Here is a 21138-nt window from a genome sequence, read left to right on the forward strand (position 1 = left end):
TACCACATTGCCCTTCTTTCAGTCTCTGCTCCATTTTTGTCCCTTCATTTCCTTTAGACAGGAGCAATTTTGAAAATGGGTGGGTGGCCCCATGCCTCAACTGGGGGCCATGTTTATGTAGGCAGGCTCCATCTCCCTACTGTTGGCATTTCAGCTAATGTCCTCTCCCATTGTGTCCTGGGAATTTCTCACATTCAAGGTTTATGGGACTTTATAAACATTTACTCTGCCCCCGTTTCTCAATGCTGAGTATTTTCAAGTCATTCACCTGGACTCAGGGCTTCTCTCCTGTCTCTCCCTGTACCTGGTCCTGCCCCCCTTTCCACTTGTCTTCCTCTTAAGCTCAGGTTCCCCCCTTCATTTGCCTCCTGTGATTATTTTGTGCCCCCTTTTAAGTGGGATTGAAGCATCCTTACTTGGACCTTCCTTCTTGTCAAGCTTTATATCAACTGTGAGTTGTATTATGGGTATTCTGTTATTTCTAGCTAATATCCACTTACCACTGAGCAGTTACCATGCCTGTCTTTTTGGTTCTGGGTTACCTAACGCAGGATGCTTTTCTTTTCAAGTTCCATCCATTTGCCTGCAAAATTCATGATGTCCTCCAACCTTTCATATCCTGCCCTCTTTTCCCTCTTCTATGGTTTGTTTTCTAACTCTCTAAAATGTATAGACAATAACTTCAACTTGAATAGACAAGTCTAAAATTTTGAAGGTAAAATCCACATATGAAAAGAAAGAAGTGACATTTGATTTTCTGAGGCTGTATTACATTAGTTAGGTAAGCTCTTCATTGCCTCTTTATCCTTGTCTTCAAATTTCATAATTCTGGGGTTTTTTTTCTCCTTTTTTATTCCTGGAAAAATTACACTGTGTGTATATTTCACAATCCCATCACCCATTATACAGTTGACAAACATCTAGGATGATGTCAATCCCTTTCCATTATGCATTGAACAATAATGAATATTGATGATAAGCATCTCTAGGATAGCCGTTTGAGCATAGAAGGATTAATGCCCCAGGGTAAGGGAATGTTAGAGTGGTGAGGGAGGAGTGGGTGTTTGGTTGGGTGAGAACCCTCATAAAAGGAAGGGAAAAGGGGAGGAAATAGGGGGTTTGCTGAAGGAAAACTGAGATGGGGGATAACACTTGAAATGCAAATGAATAAAATAACCAATAAATGTTTTTAAAAATTAAAAGAATAGTTAACACTTTTAAAATGTTAATAAATTTATATTCTTAATTTCAGGGCCTTCTTTTAGTCCCATGGATCATTTTTATTGAATTTTTTAAATTTGTGTTTACAGTTTAGAGGGACTGTTTTATATTCTGCATATTAGTCTTCTGTTAGATGTGTAGCTGACAAAGATCTTAACATTCTGTGGACTTCCCCTTCATTCATATAACAGTTTCTGCTATTATATACATGCTTTTAATTTTTTAAGATTCCATCTGTGACCATTTTGCCTTATTTCCTACATAATGTATTCAGAAGATCTTTAACTACGCCAGTATCTTGCAATGCTTTCGTACTTTTTCATCTTGCTGTTTCAGATGTTTCTTTTGATAATTTTGTTCTTTTTTGTTTTCCCTTGGTCTGACATAAAACTGTTATATCAATGTGAAACAAAATCTTGTTTAAAAATAATGAATGCTGGTAAGGATGCAAGGTGAAAAGTCTCTGGTATATTGCTGGTAAGAATGTAACTTAGTACTTACTGCACTCATTATAGGTATATGCATCACAAAATATAGATATAATTATAATATTTACCATATAAACCATTCCAAAGTACTTGCCCACAGGTCCCAGTCACTATACAGGATGAGTGAATAGACGCGCTTTTTTTTTTTTTTTCAGCACTTATCACAATATCTATGCCATAGAGTCAACCTAAATGACTCTGGACAAGGATATGTTTTGAGAAACTGTTGTTGTGGATAAACATAACTTTAAGCCCTCTATGAACAAAGTCATATTAATTTCAGGGAAATAGATAGAAATGTAGTTCAGCATACAAAACAATAAATCAGATTCCAAAGAAATGTCACATGCAAAGGAAATAAAGATTGTAGGAGAGATTGGTAGAGTCACACAATCATTCTGAAAAGGGAAGTGTACCCTAAGCATGCACTTCAATTTCATATGTGTCTGTTTGTCTGTGTGTCATTATACATGTAAATGTAGTACTTATGGAGGCCAGGAGAAAGTGTCATTCCTGAAGATCTATAGTTACAGGGAGTTGTGAGCCCTGTGAAGCGTGTTCTGAGATGACAATTCAGATCCTCTGCAAGGGAGAAACCTACTTGTACCTGATCCTAACTATTATTAGCTATTGAGCCATCCCTTGAACCCCTATGAATATATTTCAAATAAATAAACAAAACAAGAAAATGCCCAGTCTGTCATTGAGAAACAGGAACTATTGAAAATTGCTTGAATGTCACAGAGGAATTTAGTTTACATTAGCTTATGTTTTACTTTCGATTCAGAAAATTTAATTTGAGGAATTCATCCTAATGCTATAGACTGTTGTTAAAACCTAGGGGATTTCAAAATATACTTAATGTATTCCATATGAATAAAAGTTTAAAATGTATGTTGAGTATATTCACTATCTAGTTATTTCTGAACATTCCTCAAACCAAATATCTCTTAATCTCGTGTCCATTATTTTTCATTTTTACAATCCTATGCATACTGCTCATAGGATTATATGTTTCAAGTACACTTTAGAAAATACATGTAGACTACTTTAGAGATGATGCTATGCTTCTGATTTTTGAAATTGGGAAAAGTCTGTATTCTGATTTCTAAGAGAGGATTAGTATATCCCTACAAAGAAGGACTACCAGCTGTGGCCAAGATTGAAATCGTTCTGTGCACTTATGTGGTGGCATGTTTGACAGAACATATTGCTAAACAAATAAGGAAGATGAAGCAGGGTGTTTATAAAAAACACACTTATATTAAAATTATTAGGCTTACCATGGGTTATCTTTTCCTACCTTAAATTATCAATTTTAGAGTCACTTGAAATATTCTTTTTTTTTTTTTGGCTTTTAAACCAGAACTATATAACTGTAATTTCAAAGGATGAACACATAATATAATTAAAAAAGCATTCTGGAACTTTCTAGAATCATAGATTAAAAAAGGAAAAAGTTTGTGCACATATTTTTATTTCTATAGAAAATAATTCTGTATCTAAATGTGGCAATCCCTGAGGAAATAAATGATGGTAATGGTTTGCGGTTACCCTGAGAATTTGTTGTCCTTAAGTGCTTTAAAATAGGATGCAAAGGCATAGATCCTTCACCACGTAAGAGGTAGAAAATTTTCATATTGTGCTGTGTGTCACACTTAGGTTTACAATACTTCACACAAGTGAGTCGTATGTACTAAGTGATAGAAATGGTAATTTCATGAACTTTTCTTCCAAGCAATAAATTAGTCAAAAATGTTATCTCTAAGATAATACAAAAGATAACCATGTAAGTTATGTTAGAATGAGGTGAATAGAGATGGTCCATCCATACTCATTATTTACCAGAATTCTGGCGGAAAGACAGAAGTGTACATTTAATGTGAATCTATACATGCAGTTGAGGAATACTGTTAAGCCAATGAAAGGCTAGTTTGTACGATTTGTTGAGAGGTAACTGTAAACTGTTTACCAGTGAGATGTAGTAATGATGCAAAAGTAAAAATATTTTAATTTTATATAACATTCATAGTATCTAATAAAACTAAATGCAATTATATTTACTAGACTGTGATTACATCATCTCATAGTATGCCTTGTGTGATACCCCTTTCAGTACATATTGTGAGGATGTGTATTATATGTAATTGCTGAAGCAGAACAAAGCACTATTTTCAAATGATGAAAGTCCATACTAAGTATTATATTATTAATCATATTGTTATATTACATATGAGTAAATATAAGGATGCTGAATATTTTTTCAATCCAAAGCTGATTTGCCACATAAAGTTCCTTTATCTAAGACTGTTTCATCTGCCTACAGCGCTCCGTCTGAAGGCCTCAGTTTTCAGACATCCAAATCCTCAGATGCCTTCTTCTATAAAATCATGTAGATAACAAAGAGGACATTTATTTTCAATTATTCTTTCTTTTTTATGTGTTTTTAGTATTTGTACTGTGTTCTAATGAATACTTTATGCTTCACGAGCTGCAAATTATTCTGTAGATAATCTTCAATACAAAAACACATGATTTTAAAAAACATTTTTAGTTAATTTTTTTTTTTTTTTTTTTTTGCGGGGTTGGGGCCCGAACCCAGGGCCTTTATTTTTAAGTCATTTCATTTTGATTATTTAAAAACAACCTACTAGGAAACTTCCCGTAGAGATGTCACTAATTTTCATAGTAGAAATGTTATATAAACTGAATTAAATTTGAGTAGACTTGCATAAAATCTTATATAAAATAGAGTAACGTTAAAACTATGACTTCTGAAAATAACTCCCTAAGATTGTCCACTGCAGAAAATTCAAACCAGAATAGTTTTTTTATGTTTGATTATATTCATTTACTATTAGGAATATAGAGTTGGTAAAATGGTGATATATATTTTTTCTCAGTAGAGAAAAAATTTGGTATGTTTCAGCATTCTAATGATGTTAAAAATGTGTGTTCATTTCATTACTAGCATGTGTTGTGCTTAAAATTTGCTATGGGCTTTCTATGTATTTTTCCTTCTGCTCATGTTCTCTTGGGACATGCTAAGGCCTTTGTACACTAGTAAATAAGCAGGATATGCATTAGTGACATAACCATGCTCTGTTTACCCTTATCTTAAGAAATTATCTTCCTCAATATTGAAATTACTTCCCTTGTTTTAGTTCACATTAATTACAAAAGTAAACTTTTTAGGCTTTCCTAACTATCATTTTTTTATTCATGATTTTGTTCACATGTGTAAAGATAGGTACATATTTCTCTATTTGTATAAAAATATCCTGTATATTTCATACCAGTATGCCCTATTTATTTTAAAACCACATAAATGTAAAAAGGAGCTATGTTTCTCTCTAAATTTTCATTAAACACTTCCAAGTAAAATTATTTTGGAAAGGAAGTGGTATCTGGTTATTCACCAAAAATGAATAATTTGAAATTCTCATGAGAAAAACAATGATCCTTACTTATATTTGTTTTATGGAAATAACTGAAAAAAGTATAATTAACCATGAAACAAAACCACTAAGAATGAGTTAGTTTAAACTGTACTGAATGAAATCAAGTCAATACACCAATTCTAGTTGCCGACAAGTAGATGTGTTTATTAAAGACAGGTATGTACTGTTGTTCATGTGTCATTTTAATTCTCCTTAACAATTTAAAAGTTTAATTGGGAAAGTATATGCCACCTTAATCTCTTTATGGTATACAGAACATATTTTAGAAGTTTTGAGAATATGCTAATTATTTACATACACATTTTACTTTTGTCACTTAAGATTATAAACATGGTAGAATAAATAAGGGATTAATATTGAATGAACTACTCTAGGAATATAAGACATTTGTGTCACATAACTATAAAATATGAATAACCTTGCATATGTACTTGAAACACTATTTTTTAATTTATAGGTTATTATGTTTTTTTCATAAAGATCTATTTTTCCCTCTTATAACCCATCATGAGATAGTGGACAGTCATGGGAAAACATACTAAAGGAAGCGTTTTTATAGCAGCAGGCTTAACTGAAAACTCAGTTTAAAGCTTTTGTTTGACTGTATTAGATTGCATTCCATAATATTAAGTTTATTTTAGTTTTTGAAAATTTTCTTGTTAGAATTTTCTTGTTAGTCTTTAAATCATTAGTTTTATGGTTTACTGAGAATATAAAAATCTCTTATGGCATTTCATTTTGAAATTTTGAAATATCAAAATTTTGAAATTCTGAAATATCACACACCTGGAAAATCCATTGGGATAAAATATGGAAATGATCCACAGGTGAACATCAATGGTACCAAGGAGTTATATTTCAAATGACTGAAATACCTCCTGTAAATCTGTACAGGCAAAGAAACATGATGGATAGGCAGAGGAATTGCACGTGGGATAAAGTCTAAAACAATATTTTAAAATATTTGTACACTGTTCAAACTTATAAAAAGTAGAATTTTCTAGGATGAAAAACAACAACTTATAAAATTAGTTTTTCAGTTTGTTCTTTTTGTTGTTGATGATGACATTGTTGACACTGTTTTTGTTTTCTTTTGTAGACTTCATAGAACAAGAAAAAAACCCATGAAAAACCAGTCAGTAGAAATTGTGTTCATTTTACTTGGACTGACAGATGACTCTCAGCTTCAAATTCTGATCTTCCTGTTTATGTTTTTCAATTACATCTTGAGCCTGATGGGCAACTTAGTAATTATCTTCCTCACCCTGCTGGATCTTCGCCTCAAGACTCCAATGTACTTCTTTCTCCGGAATTTCTCCTTCTTGGAAATTGCATTCACAACTGCCTGTATTCCACGATTCCTGATGAGCATTTTCACTGGAGACAAAACAATTATCTACAATGCTTGTGTAGCTCAATTATTCTTCTTTTTTCTACTACTTATCACAGAGATCTACCTCCTGGTTGCCATGTCCTATGATCGCTATGTAGCCATCTGCAGACCACTGCACTACCCCATCATCATGAACAGCAAAGTCTGCTACCTACTTGTCCTCAGCTCCTGGGTGACTGGGTTTTTATCCATCTTTCCCCCTTTAATATTGGGACTCAAACTGGAATTCTGTGCTTCCAAAACTGTAGATCACTTTCTGTGTGACACTTCTGTTCTGCAGTTGTCTTGCACAGACACACGTATCATAGAATGGATCGCTTTTGTTGTAGCTATACTGACACTCATCATCACCTTGATCTTAGTGATTCTCTCCTACACACTCATCCTCAAAACTATCCTAAAGTTTCCTTCAGATCAGCAATGGAGAAAGGCTTTTTCCACCTGCTCCTCACACATGGTTGTTGTCTCTATTACTTATGGGAGTTGTATTTTCATGTATATAAAAACATCAGCCAAAGAGAGGGTGACTTTAAATAAAGGAGTAGCTGTGCTCAATACCTCTGTTGCCCCTTTGCTAAACCCTTTTATTTACACCCTAAGGAACCAGCAGGTGAAGGATGCTTTCAATCAGGTGATTCACAGATTATGTTGTTCTCAAAGAGTGAGTTAAGATCCCAACAAAGGGCAGAGAGAACCTCACCTGTAGAGATCATAAGCAGAGGTTAGGCACAGCCACCAATTGAGGGATGGAGCTATCTAACCATCTCAAACATATTAAAACAGAATTGCTCCTATCATAAGGAAATGCAGGGACAAAGTATGGAGCAAAGACTGAGGGAAAGGCCACCCAGACACTGCCCCAAGTAGAGATCTATCCCAAATGAAGACATCAAACCCAGATGCTATTGTTGATTCCAAGAAGTGCTTGCTGACAGAAGCCTGGTATTGCTCTCCATTAAGATGCTGTGCCAAAAACTGACAAACACAGATGCAGATGCTCGCAGCCAACCAATGGACTGAGCAGGGGACCCCAATTGAAGAGTTTGGGAAATAACTGAAGGACCTGAAGTGGATTGCAACCCCATAAGAAAAACAACATTACCAACCAAGCAGACCCCAAAAGCTTCCAGGGGCTAAACCACCAACCAAAGAGTACACATGGAGGTACCCATGGCTTCAGGTGCATATGTAGCAGAGGATTACCTTATCTGCTCCATTGGGAGGGGAGCTTTTTGGTCCTGTGTAGACTCGATGACCCAGTGTAGGGGAATGTTAGAGTGCTGAAATGGGAGAGGGTGGGTGGCTCGGGGAGTACCCTGATAGAAGCAGCAGGGATTTGGGAGGGAACAGAGGATTTAACTTAGACAGGGGATAGCATTTGAAATGTAGATAAATAAAATAACCAATAAGATAAAATAAAAGATTAAAAAGGGGGAAAAAAGCAAGCATAAAAAGCATGCTGTTAAGCTTCTGTAAGGCAAAGGGCACTGTGGTTAGGACAAAATGGCAACCAACAGATTGGGAAAAGATCTTTACCAATCCTACAACAGATAGAGGCCTTATATCCAAAATATACAAAGATCTCAAAAAGTTAGACCGCAGGGAGACAAATAACCCTATTAAAAATGGGGTTCAGAGCTAAACAAAGAATTCACAGCTGAGGAATGCCGAATGGCTGAGAAACACCTAAAGAAATGTTCAACATCTTTAGTCATCAGGAAATGCAAATCAAAACAACCCTGAGATTTCACCTCACACCAGTGAGAATGGCTAAGATCAAAAACTCAGGTGACAGCAAATGCTGGCGAGGATGTGGAGAAAGAGGAACACTCCTCCATTGTTGGTGGGATTGCAGACTGGTACAACCATTCTGGAAATCAGTCTGGAGGTTCCTCAGAAAATTGGATATTAAACTGCCTGAGGATCCAGCTATACTTCTCTTGGGCATATAAAAAGATGCCCCAACATATAAAAAAACACGTGCTCCACTATGTTCATCATGTGAGCCTTATTTATAATAGCCAGAAGCTGGAAAGAACCCAGATGCCCTTCAACAGAGGAATGGATACAGAAAATGTGGTACATCTACACAATGGAATATTACTCAGCTATCAAAAACAACGAGTTTATGAAATTTGTAGGCAAATGGTTGGAACTGGAAAATATCATCCTGAGTGAGCTAACCCAATCACAGAAAGACATACATGGTATGCACTCATTGATAAGTGGCTATTAGCCCAAATGCCTGAATTACCCTAGATGCCTAGAACAAATGAAACTCAAGACGGATGATCAAAATGTGAATGCTTCACTCCTTCTTTAAAAGGGGAACAAGAATACCCTTGGCAGGGAAGAGAGAGGCAAAGATTAAAACAGAGACTGAAGGAACATCCATTCAGAGCCTGCCCACATGTGGCCCATATATATACAGCCACCCAATTAGACAAGATGGATGAAGCAAGAAGTGCAGAAGTGTAGATCGCTCCTGAGAGACACAGCCAGAATACAGCAAATACAGAGGCGAATGTCAGCAGCAAACCTCTGAACTGAGAATAGGACCCCCGTTGAAGGAATCAGAGAAAGAACTGGAAGAGCTTGAAGGGGCTCGAGACCCTGTATGTACAACAATGCCAAGCCACCAGAGCTCCCAGGGACTAAGCCACTACCTAAAGACTATACATGGACTGACCCTGGACTCTGACCTCATAGGTAGCAATGAATATCCTAGTAAGAGCACCAGTGGAAGGGGAAGCCCTGGGTCCTGCTAAGAATGAACCCCCAGGGAACGTGATTGTTGGGGGGGGGGGGGAAAGGGGGGGGGGGGGGGGAGGGGAACACCCATAAGGAAGGGGGGGAGGGAAGGGGATGAGGGTTTGCCCGGAAACCGGGAAAGGGAATAACACTCGAAATGTATATAAGAAATATTCAAATTAATAAAAAAAAATAAAAAAAAAAAAAAAAAAAAAAAAAAAAAATGCTGTTGGGACATGACTAAACAATGAAAATCAATGCATATGTATATATATATATATACATACATATATACATATGTATATATATACATATGTATATATATATATGTATGTATATTCATGAAGGCCCATGTTATTTCTCTCCTTTACTACTTAAATCATAGGGAGTCTTCAAATTGCTCTATGTTGATCTTTCTGAATCGATCTTATGAATCACTAGAAGCAAAATGCTCCTTCAGTCCATATTATATACTTTTATCTTTGCCCTGAAATCTCTCTTCTCATGATAGATTTATTTACTAAATGTATTGTAAAGTAAATGCTAGAAGTTCTGAACTAATTACATGTCATTATTAATTGCTAGGTATTTTATTTCCAGCTTAATATTTTGCATTGCTAAAAATAGAGACAATCACAGAGCATAAAATTAATCTATAATGTGATGAATACTGTCATGGAAAATAACTAGGAAATTTGAGTCAATTTAAAGATAAAATTGGTCTTCTAGAAGGAAGTGTGCTTAGGATGAATTTGTAAATGAATGAAGGAAATAAAGATTAAAGAGCCCTTTGACGAGAAGCCTATTTTTCTTTTATTTCCCCTGGATATAAATATAAATATGAACAACACAACCTTTGGGACACACAATTTTTATCCATTTTTTAAAATCCCCACACAAAGTCATATCCTTTACTACGACATTCTCATATACTCACATAACTACTTGATTTTTCTAAAATTCTCCCCACACCTTTTCAACTCCTTCCCCAGTTCCATTCTTTCCTATAGGTGGTGTCCCTTACTTTCAAGACTCAAGTTCTCTAAAACCCTTTCCTTCTTAGCTCCCTTTAGTTCTCTTACTACTTCTGACTCCTTTAACACCTTCCAATCTATTTGCAATTAAATCCACTATCCATCAGTGATTTTTTTGAACCGACTTAGAGAAATCTACCTCTCCTGCCCACACAATTGGGATCTCATGCTTTTTGTATGACTTGAATGATCTTTTGTTATGTTATTTTGTCTTATTGGAATTCTCTCCCTCTCCCCCTTTTTTGAGTGACAGAACATAAAGTTGGGTGTTTAGGGAGTTGAGAAGGAGCTGAGAGGAGCTGGAAAGGAAAAAGAACACAATCAAATCACTACATTTGGCAAGATTTTAATTAAAAATAAAATTTCTAATTTTAAAAATTACATATTTCCTTTATATATGGATTTCCAGACTGCAAATAATTTTGAGGTCTCCCAAGGTCTAATCTGTTCCCTGTACTGATTTGATAAAGAAGCCTATCTGGGCAAAGGATAGTGTTTGGGATAGCTGTAGAGGTAAGTTTGTGTTATGTTTGGCAGCCGGGTTTGTGTTTGGTATTGGGTTTTACATAGGGGTTGTGGTCATATTCTGGGTTAGAGTGTAGGTGGGGTTCACAGAAGAGAAAAGTGCAAGTGTAAGGTTAACTTTAAGGGTAAGGTAAGAGTCTGGCTCAGGTTTATGTCTAGGTTTAGGTTTATGGTTAGGGTTAGGGTTTGAATTAATGTTAGCTTAGGAATAACATATCTCTCTACCAGCTTTTATTTCTTTTTGATAATATGTAAATATAACTTCTATTATCCTGATGTAATTGTCATCTCAGAAGCTTACTGCTGAATAAGCTTACTCTTTCTAGTTTTTTTTTTTTTTCTGAACTCTTACTAGTTCAACTTAGCTCTTCTGGTTCAAACTCTTCTCTAAGCTGAAGATTCATCGCGGTTTTCTCAGCCTCTCACTGAATTATTCTGTTTAAGAATTACTCCTTAAACTAACTCTGGTAATTTTTTTTAAATTTCTGGCTACTTCTTATTCTCCAGATTGAACTGCCTCTGCTGACCTGCACTGAACTGTGTGATCACACAAACAAACTGAACTCCACTGCATTGTACTCACTTCACTGACTCCCACTGACTGAACAGAACTCAGCTGAACTACATGTGCTGCTCTTAGATAGCTTCTCTTTCTTGTGCTGTTCTTGAGGGATTTGTGTATATCCTATATCTAACTCATTCTATAAAATCTTTCTCTGATTTCTCACTTTGCTTACCCCTAAATTAGATACTGCTTTTAAACATGGCTGCTTTCTTCTATAACTAATTTTACCAGAAAAAGTGTACTAAGGGTGTTTCTGTATTTCAGTCACAGGACTCAAAGGTCTGTAGTGTGTGTGAATTCCATGAGTCTCATACTAACATAGGTCTTTGGATATGATCCCTTGCCAAAACTGTGGTGTTGAGAGGTTAAAATTTCTCTCCCCAATAAGCTGAAGTTTTTGTTTAAGGTACTCAAAACAATAAATCAATACTTAGATAAGTGTTAAAAGGAGGTATATTGAAAGGACAGCACCTTTAGCTTTGCATGGGAGTTGGGCAAGTCTGCTTCACAAGATCCCACTCCTTAATTCTCATTCTCAGTGAAAGTTGTTTATGAAATAATCCTTAGAAGAAAATAAAGGTGTGGGAGGACACATTCCAATCAAATTGCTGACTTGTTTCACATATTTTATATTTTATATTATAATTATCTTATTTCCCCATTCCTTTCCTTTTCCAAACCTTCCCATGTACCCCGGCCCCTTGCTTTTAAATTTGATGGCCTCTTTTCCTTTAATTGATGTTGGAGGAGGGCACTGTGTGCATGTGTTCACATCTACATGTGTATAAATACATAAAATGACTACTCAATCTATATAATAGTATGTGTAATTATATTTTCAGAACCTATCTTTTGCTGTTGAATAAGCAAGAAGTGTGCTCCTTCATGGAAAGGCTCTTGTTCTCTCAGCATTTTAGATGAAAATAATCAGAAAGCGTATCATTTGTTTATTACAGCAGCAGACAATGTTCACCATTCTTTTAGAGAGCTGATAGCGATGAAGTCTGAAAACTGCTGACAATGTTTAAGATTTGGAGTAGAGCCCTGCTTGCAAGTAATATTAGGGAGGAATGGCAATGATTTTCAGTAATGTTTGAGTGGGGTTAATAATTGTAGTGCAAATGTAGATGGTTCTCAAACCCTGAAAACCCACCGTGGACGTCACATTAGCTCGTCACCCTGGATAAAAAGAATACGTCTCTCTCCCTCCCAACACTAAATTATACACAAAACCCACCCTCTGAAAAATCTGCAAGAGAAGCTCTAGGGGAAATAGATGCTAGAAAACAGCTTCCCAGCTCCTCCTCCTCATTTAAGAGGAAGGTCATAAGTGATGCTGCTGTGTTGGCATTCAGCTAAATGCAGCTTCTGTGAAAAGACCTCAAGCTATAGGATCAGAAGTTACAATTCATACTTCTATCATTGAACATGTCTAAGTTAAGAAAGTGTTAAAAATATTGACTTTATTTTCATTTTTTCCAGGGTTTGCTTCTATTATATTGGAGCATTTGAAATTCAAGCCATTATGAATACTGAAATTCATAAAATGCATGTATAATAATCCAAACCTCTCTGAAGCCCTGTTTTAATGGCTACAGGACACAGTCTATACTTGAAATGGAATGAATCATTAGGAAAGTATAACATATTTGTTAACTACATTTTATAAAAGACACAGAAATATATAAATGTAGAGATGCACTCATCCACACATTCTGGAATCTCATAAAACACAAAACAGAGATCCCTAATATATAGAAAAAGGAACTGTGTAATAAAAAAATCACACACACACACCCTTAAGAGTAGTGACTTTCCCAGTGAGACTGTCTTAGAGAAAACTAAATTTTCATTTGCAATTGATTAACAGCTGCAGACAGCTTCATGGTTAGGGTGGGGACTTGTATACCCTTCTCCCTTAGGCTCTAGGACCCCTTCTAGTGTAGAGCCATGAAAGTCCTGTGCATGCCCCCTCACTCCCTATGTGTTCATATGTGACTTGTTCCTGCTGTGTTTAGAAGACATTGTTTTCATTAATGTTCTACATCCCCACTTGCTCTTAAACTCCTTCTGCCTCTTCCAGAGGGTTGATTGAGCCCTGATGAAAGGGATTTGATTGAGACAATCCCTTTTGGGGATGAGTGTTCTGAGATCTCTCACTCTGCATAATGTCTGGGTGTGGGTCTCCGTATTCATTCCTATATATGGCTCTGATTTTGGCTAAGCAAAGCACTGTTGAGACAAATCAGTAACCTATCAAAAGGAAAAATATTTTGCCAACTACACATCCAATAGAAGGTTAATATTCAAATACCCCTGCCCCCCAAAAACTTGCTGTCAAAAAAGAAAACCAATTAGTTCAATTTAAAAAATAGTGTCTCAGTAAGCCCTGCTCAGTTGATTCAGTTTACCATGTCCTCCATTACCTCATATTTCTACAAACATTCCTCCTTTTTTTCCTCAGGGTTCCCTTAGCTATGAGGGAGAGGAACCAATCTAGTCCTCCAGTTTTGACTCTCTGTATAATGTCTGGCTGTGAGTCTCTGAACCTATTCCTATATGCTGCCAGAGGAAGCCTCTCTGATGAAAACTAGACAAGGATAGCAGAATATCATTAGTAATCATGTCTTTAATTTCTTTGTCAGTGGTGTTTGGTACTACCATATGTCTCTCAACGATCTAGTCATAGGTCTGCAGCAGTTCCTCTGCATATATGTTTTAGCTGTTAGCTTGTTATTTTAAGGGACTCCTAAATGTGGGAGCCAGTGTGTCTCTGGCTTTTTTGCCTGCTCTTGGGACTCTTTTACACCTATTAGATTGCTTTGTTTATCCTCAATATGAGGACATTTTTCCTTGTCTTATTATATCTTGTTTGTCATGTTTTGTTGTTGTGTTTTAGGGGCCTGATCTTTTCTTAAAGGAAATGGAGAAGGAGTGAATCTGGGGTAAATGGGAGGTGGAGAGGAGCCTGGAGGAGTGGAAGATGGGAAACTGGTCTGGGATGTATTGCACTAGAGAAGAATCAAAATTTAATAAATAAATAAATAAATAAATAAATAAATAAATAAATTAATTCAAAACTAAATAAATGGTATACAGATATAGAGAATTTTCAAAAATCGAAACTCAAATGGCTGAGAAACACAAAAATGTTCAAAATTTCTACCCATTAGGGGAATGCAAACCATAACTACTTAGAGATTTCACCTTACGTCCATCAGAATACCCAAGATCAATAGAACAAATGATAGCTATGCCAGTGATGATATAGAGTAAGGGGAATCCTTCATTTTGGTAAGAGTGAAAGTCTATACAGATACTATGGAAGTCAGTGTAGAGATCCCTCAGAGATCTGGGAATAAATGTACCTCCAGACAATTTTACACAGGGCCATGGAATTGCCCTGGATTGTACATGTCCAAACTACTGGAACCTATAACTCCAAACTGGACCATGTGTCTTAGAGCTATGTTGGCTGCCACTATTAGTGAAAGAAGCAGACAAATTGAGTCTGGGTTAGGATCTTAGATGCACATCCCCCCATAGAGGTGTGTCTTTCTTCACAGGGACAGGGGAGCTCTGGCCGTATATTGCACGTGTGAAACATAGCAGGTGTTTCTTCTGAACCACCCTGGAGTTTGAGAAACCCACTGACATCAGTCCTGTTCCTCTTTGGCCTCATTGTGACCTAAGGGTAGTACTCATCCATGATTGTATTCGAGAACAACCATGTTCCAGGCATCTTTCTATACCTTATGGACATTCTCTCAACTGGTGAAATAATTGAGTCAATTTTTTCTTTAGATGGGAGCATCATCATTAACATAGAACCACATATATATGGGCTCCATGAGTTATTGTAACAGAAATGTTTTGGACTCCAACCTTATATGCAGGTTTTTCTTCCCAGAGAACATAATTTATCACTGTAACTCAGATGGTCAGGTTGTGAAAAGCAAAGTCTATCATCATCATAGACCAGGAAAAGCACTATGCATTTGTTACTGCACATATGCATGTGTGATATACAGAGAAAGAGGCACTCTCACTGAGTGTTCATAAAGTAACTGGAGTGATTCTACAGTGGCAAATGAACAGCATATCTAAAAACTCTTGGATAAAAAGTAGCAAACACACCCAAGAAGAGAAGAAGGGAGGAAATAGTCAAACACGGTGCTTAATTCATTGAAATATAAATACAGCCCAGCTCCAGGCCATGGTGGCCTCCGCAGCTGCTGCAGCAGTAGTGGCCCCAGGATGGTGAGTGCTGCTGACCCCCAGCCCTGGCCTTTGGCCCCTGACCTGCGTTCTAGCCCTGGTTCCTGGGCTGTACGTCCCCCTGGCTGCACACACTCACCTAGGACCAGGCCAGGATGCTGAGCACCAAGCTCCAAAGTTTGGAGAACCTTTTGCACAGACCCACAAAAAGAAGGACTGTTAGAAAGCAGTGACCCCAGCTCAGCAGAGCAGCAGGAAACACATTCATTCATTACTTTATTCCATCTCTAGCAGGGAAGAGGTACACACAGGTCAGCTCTGCTGAGGCCCCTCTGAGGTCCCTGTCTGATCACCTGGAGTCTGTAATTGTGGAGGCCACTTAAGAGCATTTAGTTCTCTTACTAGATGACTTCTCTTACTCAAACACAGGCATGAGCACTGTTGAAGATGTACTGGACACCAGAACAGGCCCAGTTCCTGAACCAGTGGCCAGAGCAGCTCCTGGATGTCTCCTCCACCATCCTTTCGCTGGCCCACAAGTTGGAGGTGCCTCCAGGATGTCCCCAGCACTGCCACTATGCTTGGGTATAGGACGACATTTCTGCCCTCACAGCTTCCAACCTCCTCAAGCTATACAGGGAGAAATACACTGGGGTCCTGGACTCGCTCTAAGAACCCGCGGGCCTGGGCAGCTATGGTGATGGTGCCAAAGGGGACCCTGAGCCCTGGAGCAGGCCTGAGACACATTATCCTCTAGCCTCACTCCAGGACCGCCTGCTGGGAGCCAAGCTGGCCAGCGCAGGTGGCTATGCCTTCCTCGGGGGCTCCCGGGTGGTTGCAAGGAACTTAGCCAAGCCTCTTTACAGGAGCAATGTGTGTGTGTGTGTGGAGAGGGGGGCTGTTGGCAGCCACCGAGTATGGGGCGGACTACCAAGGGGGGGACCTGGAGTCCGACTAATGTGCACAGCACTCGCTCTGCCGCCCATGGCCGCGCTCTTTCAGCCAGCACCGCAGACCAGCTATGGGCCCTCTGCACCACTCTACAACCACAGGCATGAATATGGTCGGACCACAAGTCTGGCTGGGCACAATATTGACTACTAGGAGCCAGGCCACCTGTGACAAGGCAGACCAGTGCTCTGGAAAGGGTTCTGAGTCTCTGTGTGGGGATGTCTACATGTGCCCGTGGAGTGCTGGGTCTAGCTAGACCTGGAGGGCGAGGCATGGAGGGAATTGGGTGTTTTCCTGTGATGCTGGTCCAAAGCCCTTCTCTGCAAACCACATCCCTCCTGCTCCTTCTCTTGACAAGGCTTCACCTCCTTGGCCCCTCACGCCATTTCACAATCTTTGGTGCAAGAAGGGACACCCTCCCACCGCATCTTTGTCCCACCTTAGCCTCCCTGCTTGCCCCTTCAGTTCCTAGATCCCTTCAGTTTCTGGATGCTGAGGATGCCAGGAGAAACATGGCAGGGGCGGGTGCTGAGGGCAGATGTGAGCAGAGGAGGGTGAACAGGGGAGCTGCTGTGTCCCTTTCATGTTTTTTTTTTCTCTCCAAGCTTCTCTCTGGAGCCAGTCAACCGAGTACAGAACTTGATGCCTCAAAGCAAGTGGCCCAGAGTGGTGCTGCAGATGACCTCCATGGGGCATAGAGTAGGGGAGTTCTCTCAGGTCTGGGGATGGGGGTGGGGATACCAGGACAGGGAAGTGGGGTTGAGAACACAGCTGTTCTTTCAGGCAGTAGCACCACAAGGGTGCTGGATAGGAGTTCATGGAACAATACCTAGGGTCCCCATACTTGCTTTGCTGGGCTCTTTCTGTTTCCAGGTTTGGAAGCTTTGCACAAGAAGACAGCACCCAGGGGCAGCACCTACCTCATGAACATGGGGCAGGATGGCATGGCAGGTGGAGCCCTAGCAATGTTGAGAGGCATATCAAAGAATCCAGGGATAGAGCACAGAGGAGGGCACACTGGCCCTCCACTCCCTCTGCTAACATTGGGTTGGGATCCTCTCTCAGTTGTACACCATTTCTACCTCATTTTGCTGTATGTTGTACATGGACATATTTATCTCCTGTCTGATGACGCTCTGCAGGTGTGGTCTGTCTACCACAGTCAGAAGACTGTATTTTAAAAGAAAATATTACACAATATTAAAGGTTTAAAAATATAGAAACACAGAGAAAGATAAAAAGAATCAAGAAAACCAAGAACTGGTTCTTTGAAAAACTCAATAAGATAGAGAAAACTTTAGACAAACTAAATGCCACAGCGATTGTATCCAAAGTAACAAAATCAGTAATGAAAAGTGAAAAATACCAGCAGAAAATGAGGAAATTCAAAAAATCATGTCTCACTAGAAAAGCTTATACTTAACAGAACTGGGAAATCTAGGAAAAAATGTGAAATTATAGACAGATACCATGTACAAAGTTAAGTTCAGTTAAACTATTTACCCAGTTCCATAACTAACTAAATAGTCTTTATAACCCTCCCAACAAAATAGCCCCGCACATATGAGGGCTCTAAGTCTCTAATCTGGAAGGAGAATGTACAAAACATTTTTGAAGCTTTAAAGACAGACTATTTGTATCCAATCATAGAATTTCTATATGTCTCCAAACATTTTCATCCATAACATCATGAAAGAAATGTACTGCAAAATGTGTGTAACCACTCACTATAGTGATATGCAATCACTGTACAAGTTAATGAACCCTGCAGCATCAGGCTGGCCCACTTGTCTAAGAGCTGTGGATGCTACCACGATTAGAGTCATATAACACCATGCAGTTGAGGCTCTCCTCAAAGGAACACCAGACCCTTGGATTTTTATTGCATGAGTGAAACAGTAGCAGGTTCAATTCCTGAGGCACCCTAGAGTCTGGATTGAAAAACCCACTGCCATCAACCTGCTAGGCTGAATATTCCTAGTCAATACTGGTTAATTAAAGGTAATGATACATGTATAGGTGGGAAATTCATTGTACACGGGGACTCCGGAGTTCTGGTCACGTGCAAATAAAGAAAAGGACATTATATTATTCAGGGCAAAACTCTCATTAGTGTCCAAGAAAGGGTGCATAGGCCTCCTACTTACCTTGAGCCTATCATACCACATACATGGAGGGATTCATCTGTATAATTTTATGTTTGAAATACCTCCTTCATTGTTTTTCAGGTTCACAGGTAAGCAATTGGCCAAAATCTCTAACCAATTCTTTTTCATTATCCAGGCCCTCTAGTTCTCCACAAAGGCTATTCATTGAACTATCTCAGAGATCCATTAGACTTCTGACTTCCCCAACCTCCTACCAGTTCCCATTTTGAGCCGTGCCATTGTGATACTACCTGTTCAAGTGGGTAGCCAAAGGTAATGAAATAAATTTGGAAAGGATTTACATGATTTTTCCACTCTTACACCTGTGTCATTAGGTAGTATTTTACCATGGCTTCTGCAGACCCTTGTCAAGAAGGCAGAAGCCCCAGATGACAGTGTCTAAGGGACTCTGTCAGGCACTTAAGAACACATGAAAAATGAGGTTTCACTAGATCTGAGACTTTTTCATTCCCTATCTATCCTTGTTAGTCTTAGCTATATTATGAATACAGGATCATGGTCCAACTCCCAACTACTAGGGCCTGAATCTGGGAATTCGGGTATTGGAGAAGTGATAGTTGTAAAGAAATGCCTTCACTTCTTATCATAGATGGGAAAGGAAAATCATCTGGAAACAAAGAAAATGTGATTTATTTTAATAATTGCTGGTTAAGAATGAAAAGTGACACATTTTTATATATCACATTTCTCAGTATTTACTTTCTTAATAATTGAATTAATGGAAAGTTAATTGTCTCCTTGGGCAAGGTACAGTGATATATGTCTTTAATCTCACCACTATGGAGGCAGAGGCAGGGAAATCTCTTTGAGGTCAAAGCCAACCAAGACTACATAGTGAGATGCTATCTCAAAACAACTAGACAATTAGACAAACAAACAATAAACAAACAAAAACCATCTAAAAATAGCAGCACCAGCAACAACAAAAACAAAAACACCCCAACCAACAAAAATGATAAGAGGTCAACATTATTACCTGTAGTCTAAGACAGTATAAAGCTTGCTATTTATGAATGAAAATTTAAGAGAGAAGAAGTTTTGATTAGTCACCTTAGGTACACTTTACTTAAGAGAAATGCAAGTTTCTTAAGTAAGTCATGAGAAGCTTGTTTAACTTGCTTGTTCCTTAGAGTATATATGAAAGGGTTCAGCATGGGTGATATGGAAGAAATAAGCAGGGACACCCCTTTATTAATGGTTACCTCTTCTTTGGCAGATGGTTTGATATAGATGAAGATGCAGCTGCCATAGGTGATGGAAACCACAATCATGTGCGAAGAACAAGTTGAAAAGGCCTTTCTCTTTTGTTGAACAGAAGGGAATTTTAGAACTGTCCTTATGATGTATATGTATGAAAAGACGACACATAGAAGAGTAATGATGAAGGTCAATACTGCAGAACCTATTACCATCTGCTCAATTAACCACGTGTCTGAGCATGATATTTTCAGAATAGGGTTTGCATCACATCCAAAATGATCAATGATATTAGAGTCGCAGAATTCCAGGTGAAAACCCAAACTAAGTGGAGGAAGGATAATCATGAATGCTGCCATCCAACAAAGAATAACCATTGTTTTGCACACCTTGTTATTCATGATGGTCATATAATGCAAAGGTTTACAGATGGCCACGTAGCGATCATATGACATGATAGCCAGAAGAAAAAAATTCAGTTACTCCAAAGAGATCTGTAAAAAACAGTTGAGTTGCACATGCATTGTATGTAATTGTTCTGTCTCCAGTGGAAATACTGTATAAAAATCTTGGGACACAGGCACTTGTAAATGAGATTTCTAGGAAAGAGAAATTTTGGAGGAAGAAATACATGGGAGTTTTAAGGTAGTGATCCACTGTAGTGAGGGTAATGATAGTTAAATTACCAGTTACACTCAATAGGTAGGTGATAAATAGAAAGATGAAAAGCAAAATCTGCAGCTGAGGATCGTCGGTGAGTCCCAGGAGGATGAATGTTGTAATTGAAGTGTGGTTTCTCATTGTCAACATCAGAAATTTTCCAAACCTAAATGTTAATGTCAGGGTGCTTTGGACTGTAGAACACAACGACAAATTATTATTGATGAGCTCTTTCATAACCATTCAATTATGTGTTTATTAGTCATTTTGTTAATATCAAGAATTTCAGAATGATACAGTATGTGTTTATATGTCCAGATGCATTTATGGTTTCAGTTAGGTATGTAGGTGATAGCATGTTTATAAAACATATTATGGAGAAGATTAAAACAAAGCTGCAAAATATTTTTACTACAAACTGCATCCCTCCTTTCTTCTTTACTTCAGTTATTTAGTTTTACATTGTTAATTTCTAATCTTATTCACTTGAAATGTGCCATTGCATA

General features: G+C 38.1%; 2 protein-coding genes across 2 annotated transcripts; one reads left to right on the forward strand and one right to left on the reverse strand.

The window, feature by feature from the left end:
• Positions 1 to 6291: 6291 nt before the first annotated feature.
• LOC116889919 (olfactory receptor 6C6-like) lies at positions 6292 to 7233 on the forward strand. The gene has a single exon (XM_032890736.1). It carries the CDS (start codon positions 6295 to 6297, stop codon positions 7231 to 7233), a length of 939 nt encoding a protein of 312 aa, XP_032746627.1. The 5' UTR covers positions 6292 to 6294.
• Positions 7234 to 19821: 12588 nt separating this feature from the next.
• On the reverse strand, positions 19822 to 20773 carry LOC116889920 (olfactory receptor 6C68-like). Its single transcript, XM_032890737.1, is given in 2 exon segments — positions 19822 to 20448; positions 20450 to 20773. Coding segments are annotated over 2 exon segments (951 nt in total).
• Positions 20774 to 21138: the final 365 nt, after the last annotated feature.

Source organism: Rattus rattus, chromosome 1 (assembly GCF_011064425.1).
Source record: "Rattus rattus isolate New Zealand chromosome 1, Rrattus_CSIRO_v1, whole genome shotgun sequence".
NCBI classification, from domain to species: domain Eukaryota; kingdom Metazoa; phylum Chordata; class Mammalia; order Rodentia; family Muridae; genus Rattus; species Rattus rattus.

Excerpts from the sequence above, each read along its gene's own strand:
- LOC116889919 (XM_032890736.1), top strand. The coding sequence starts at position 6,295 with ATGAAAAACCAGTCAGTAGAAATTGTGTTCATTTTACTTGGACTGACA.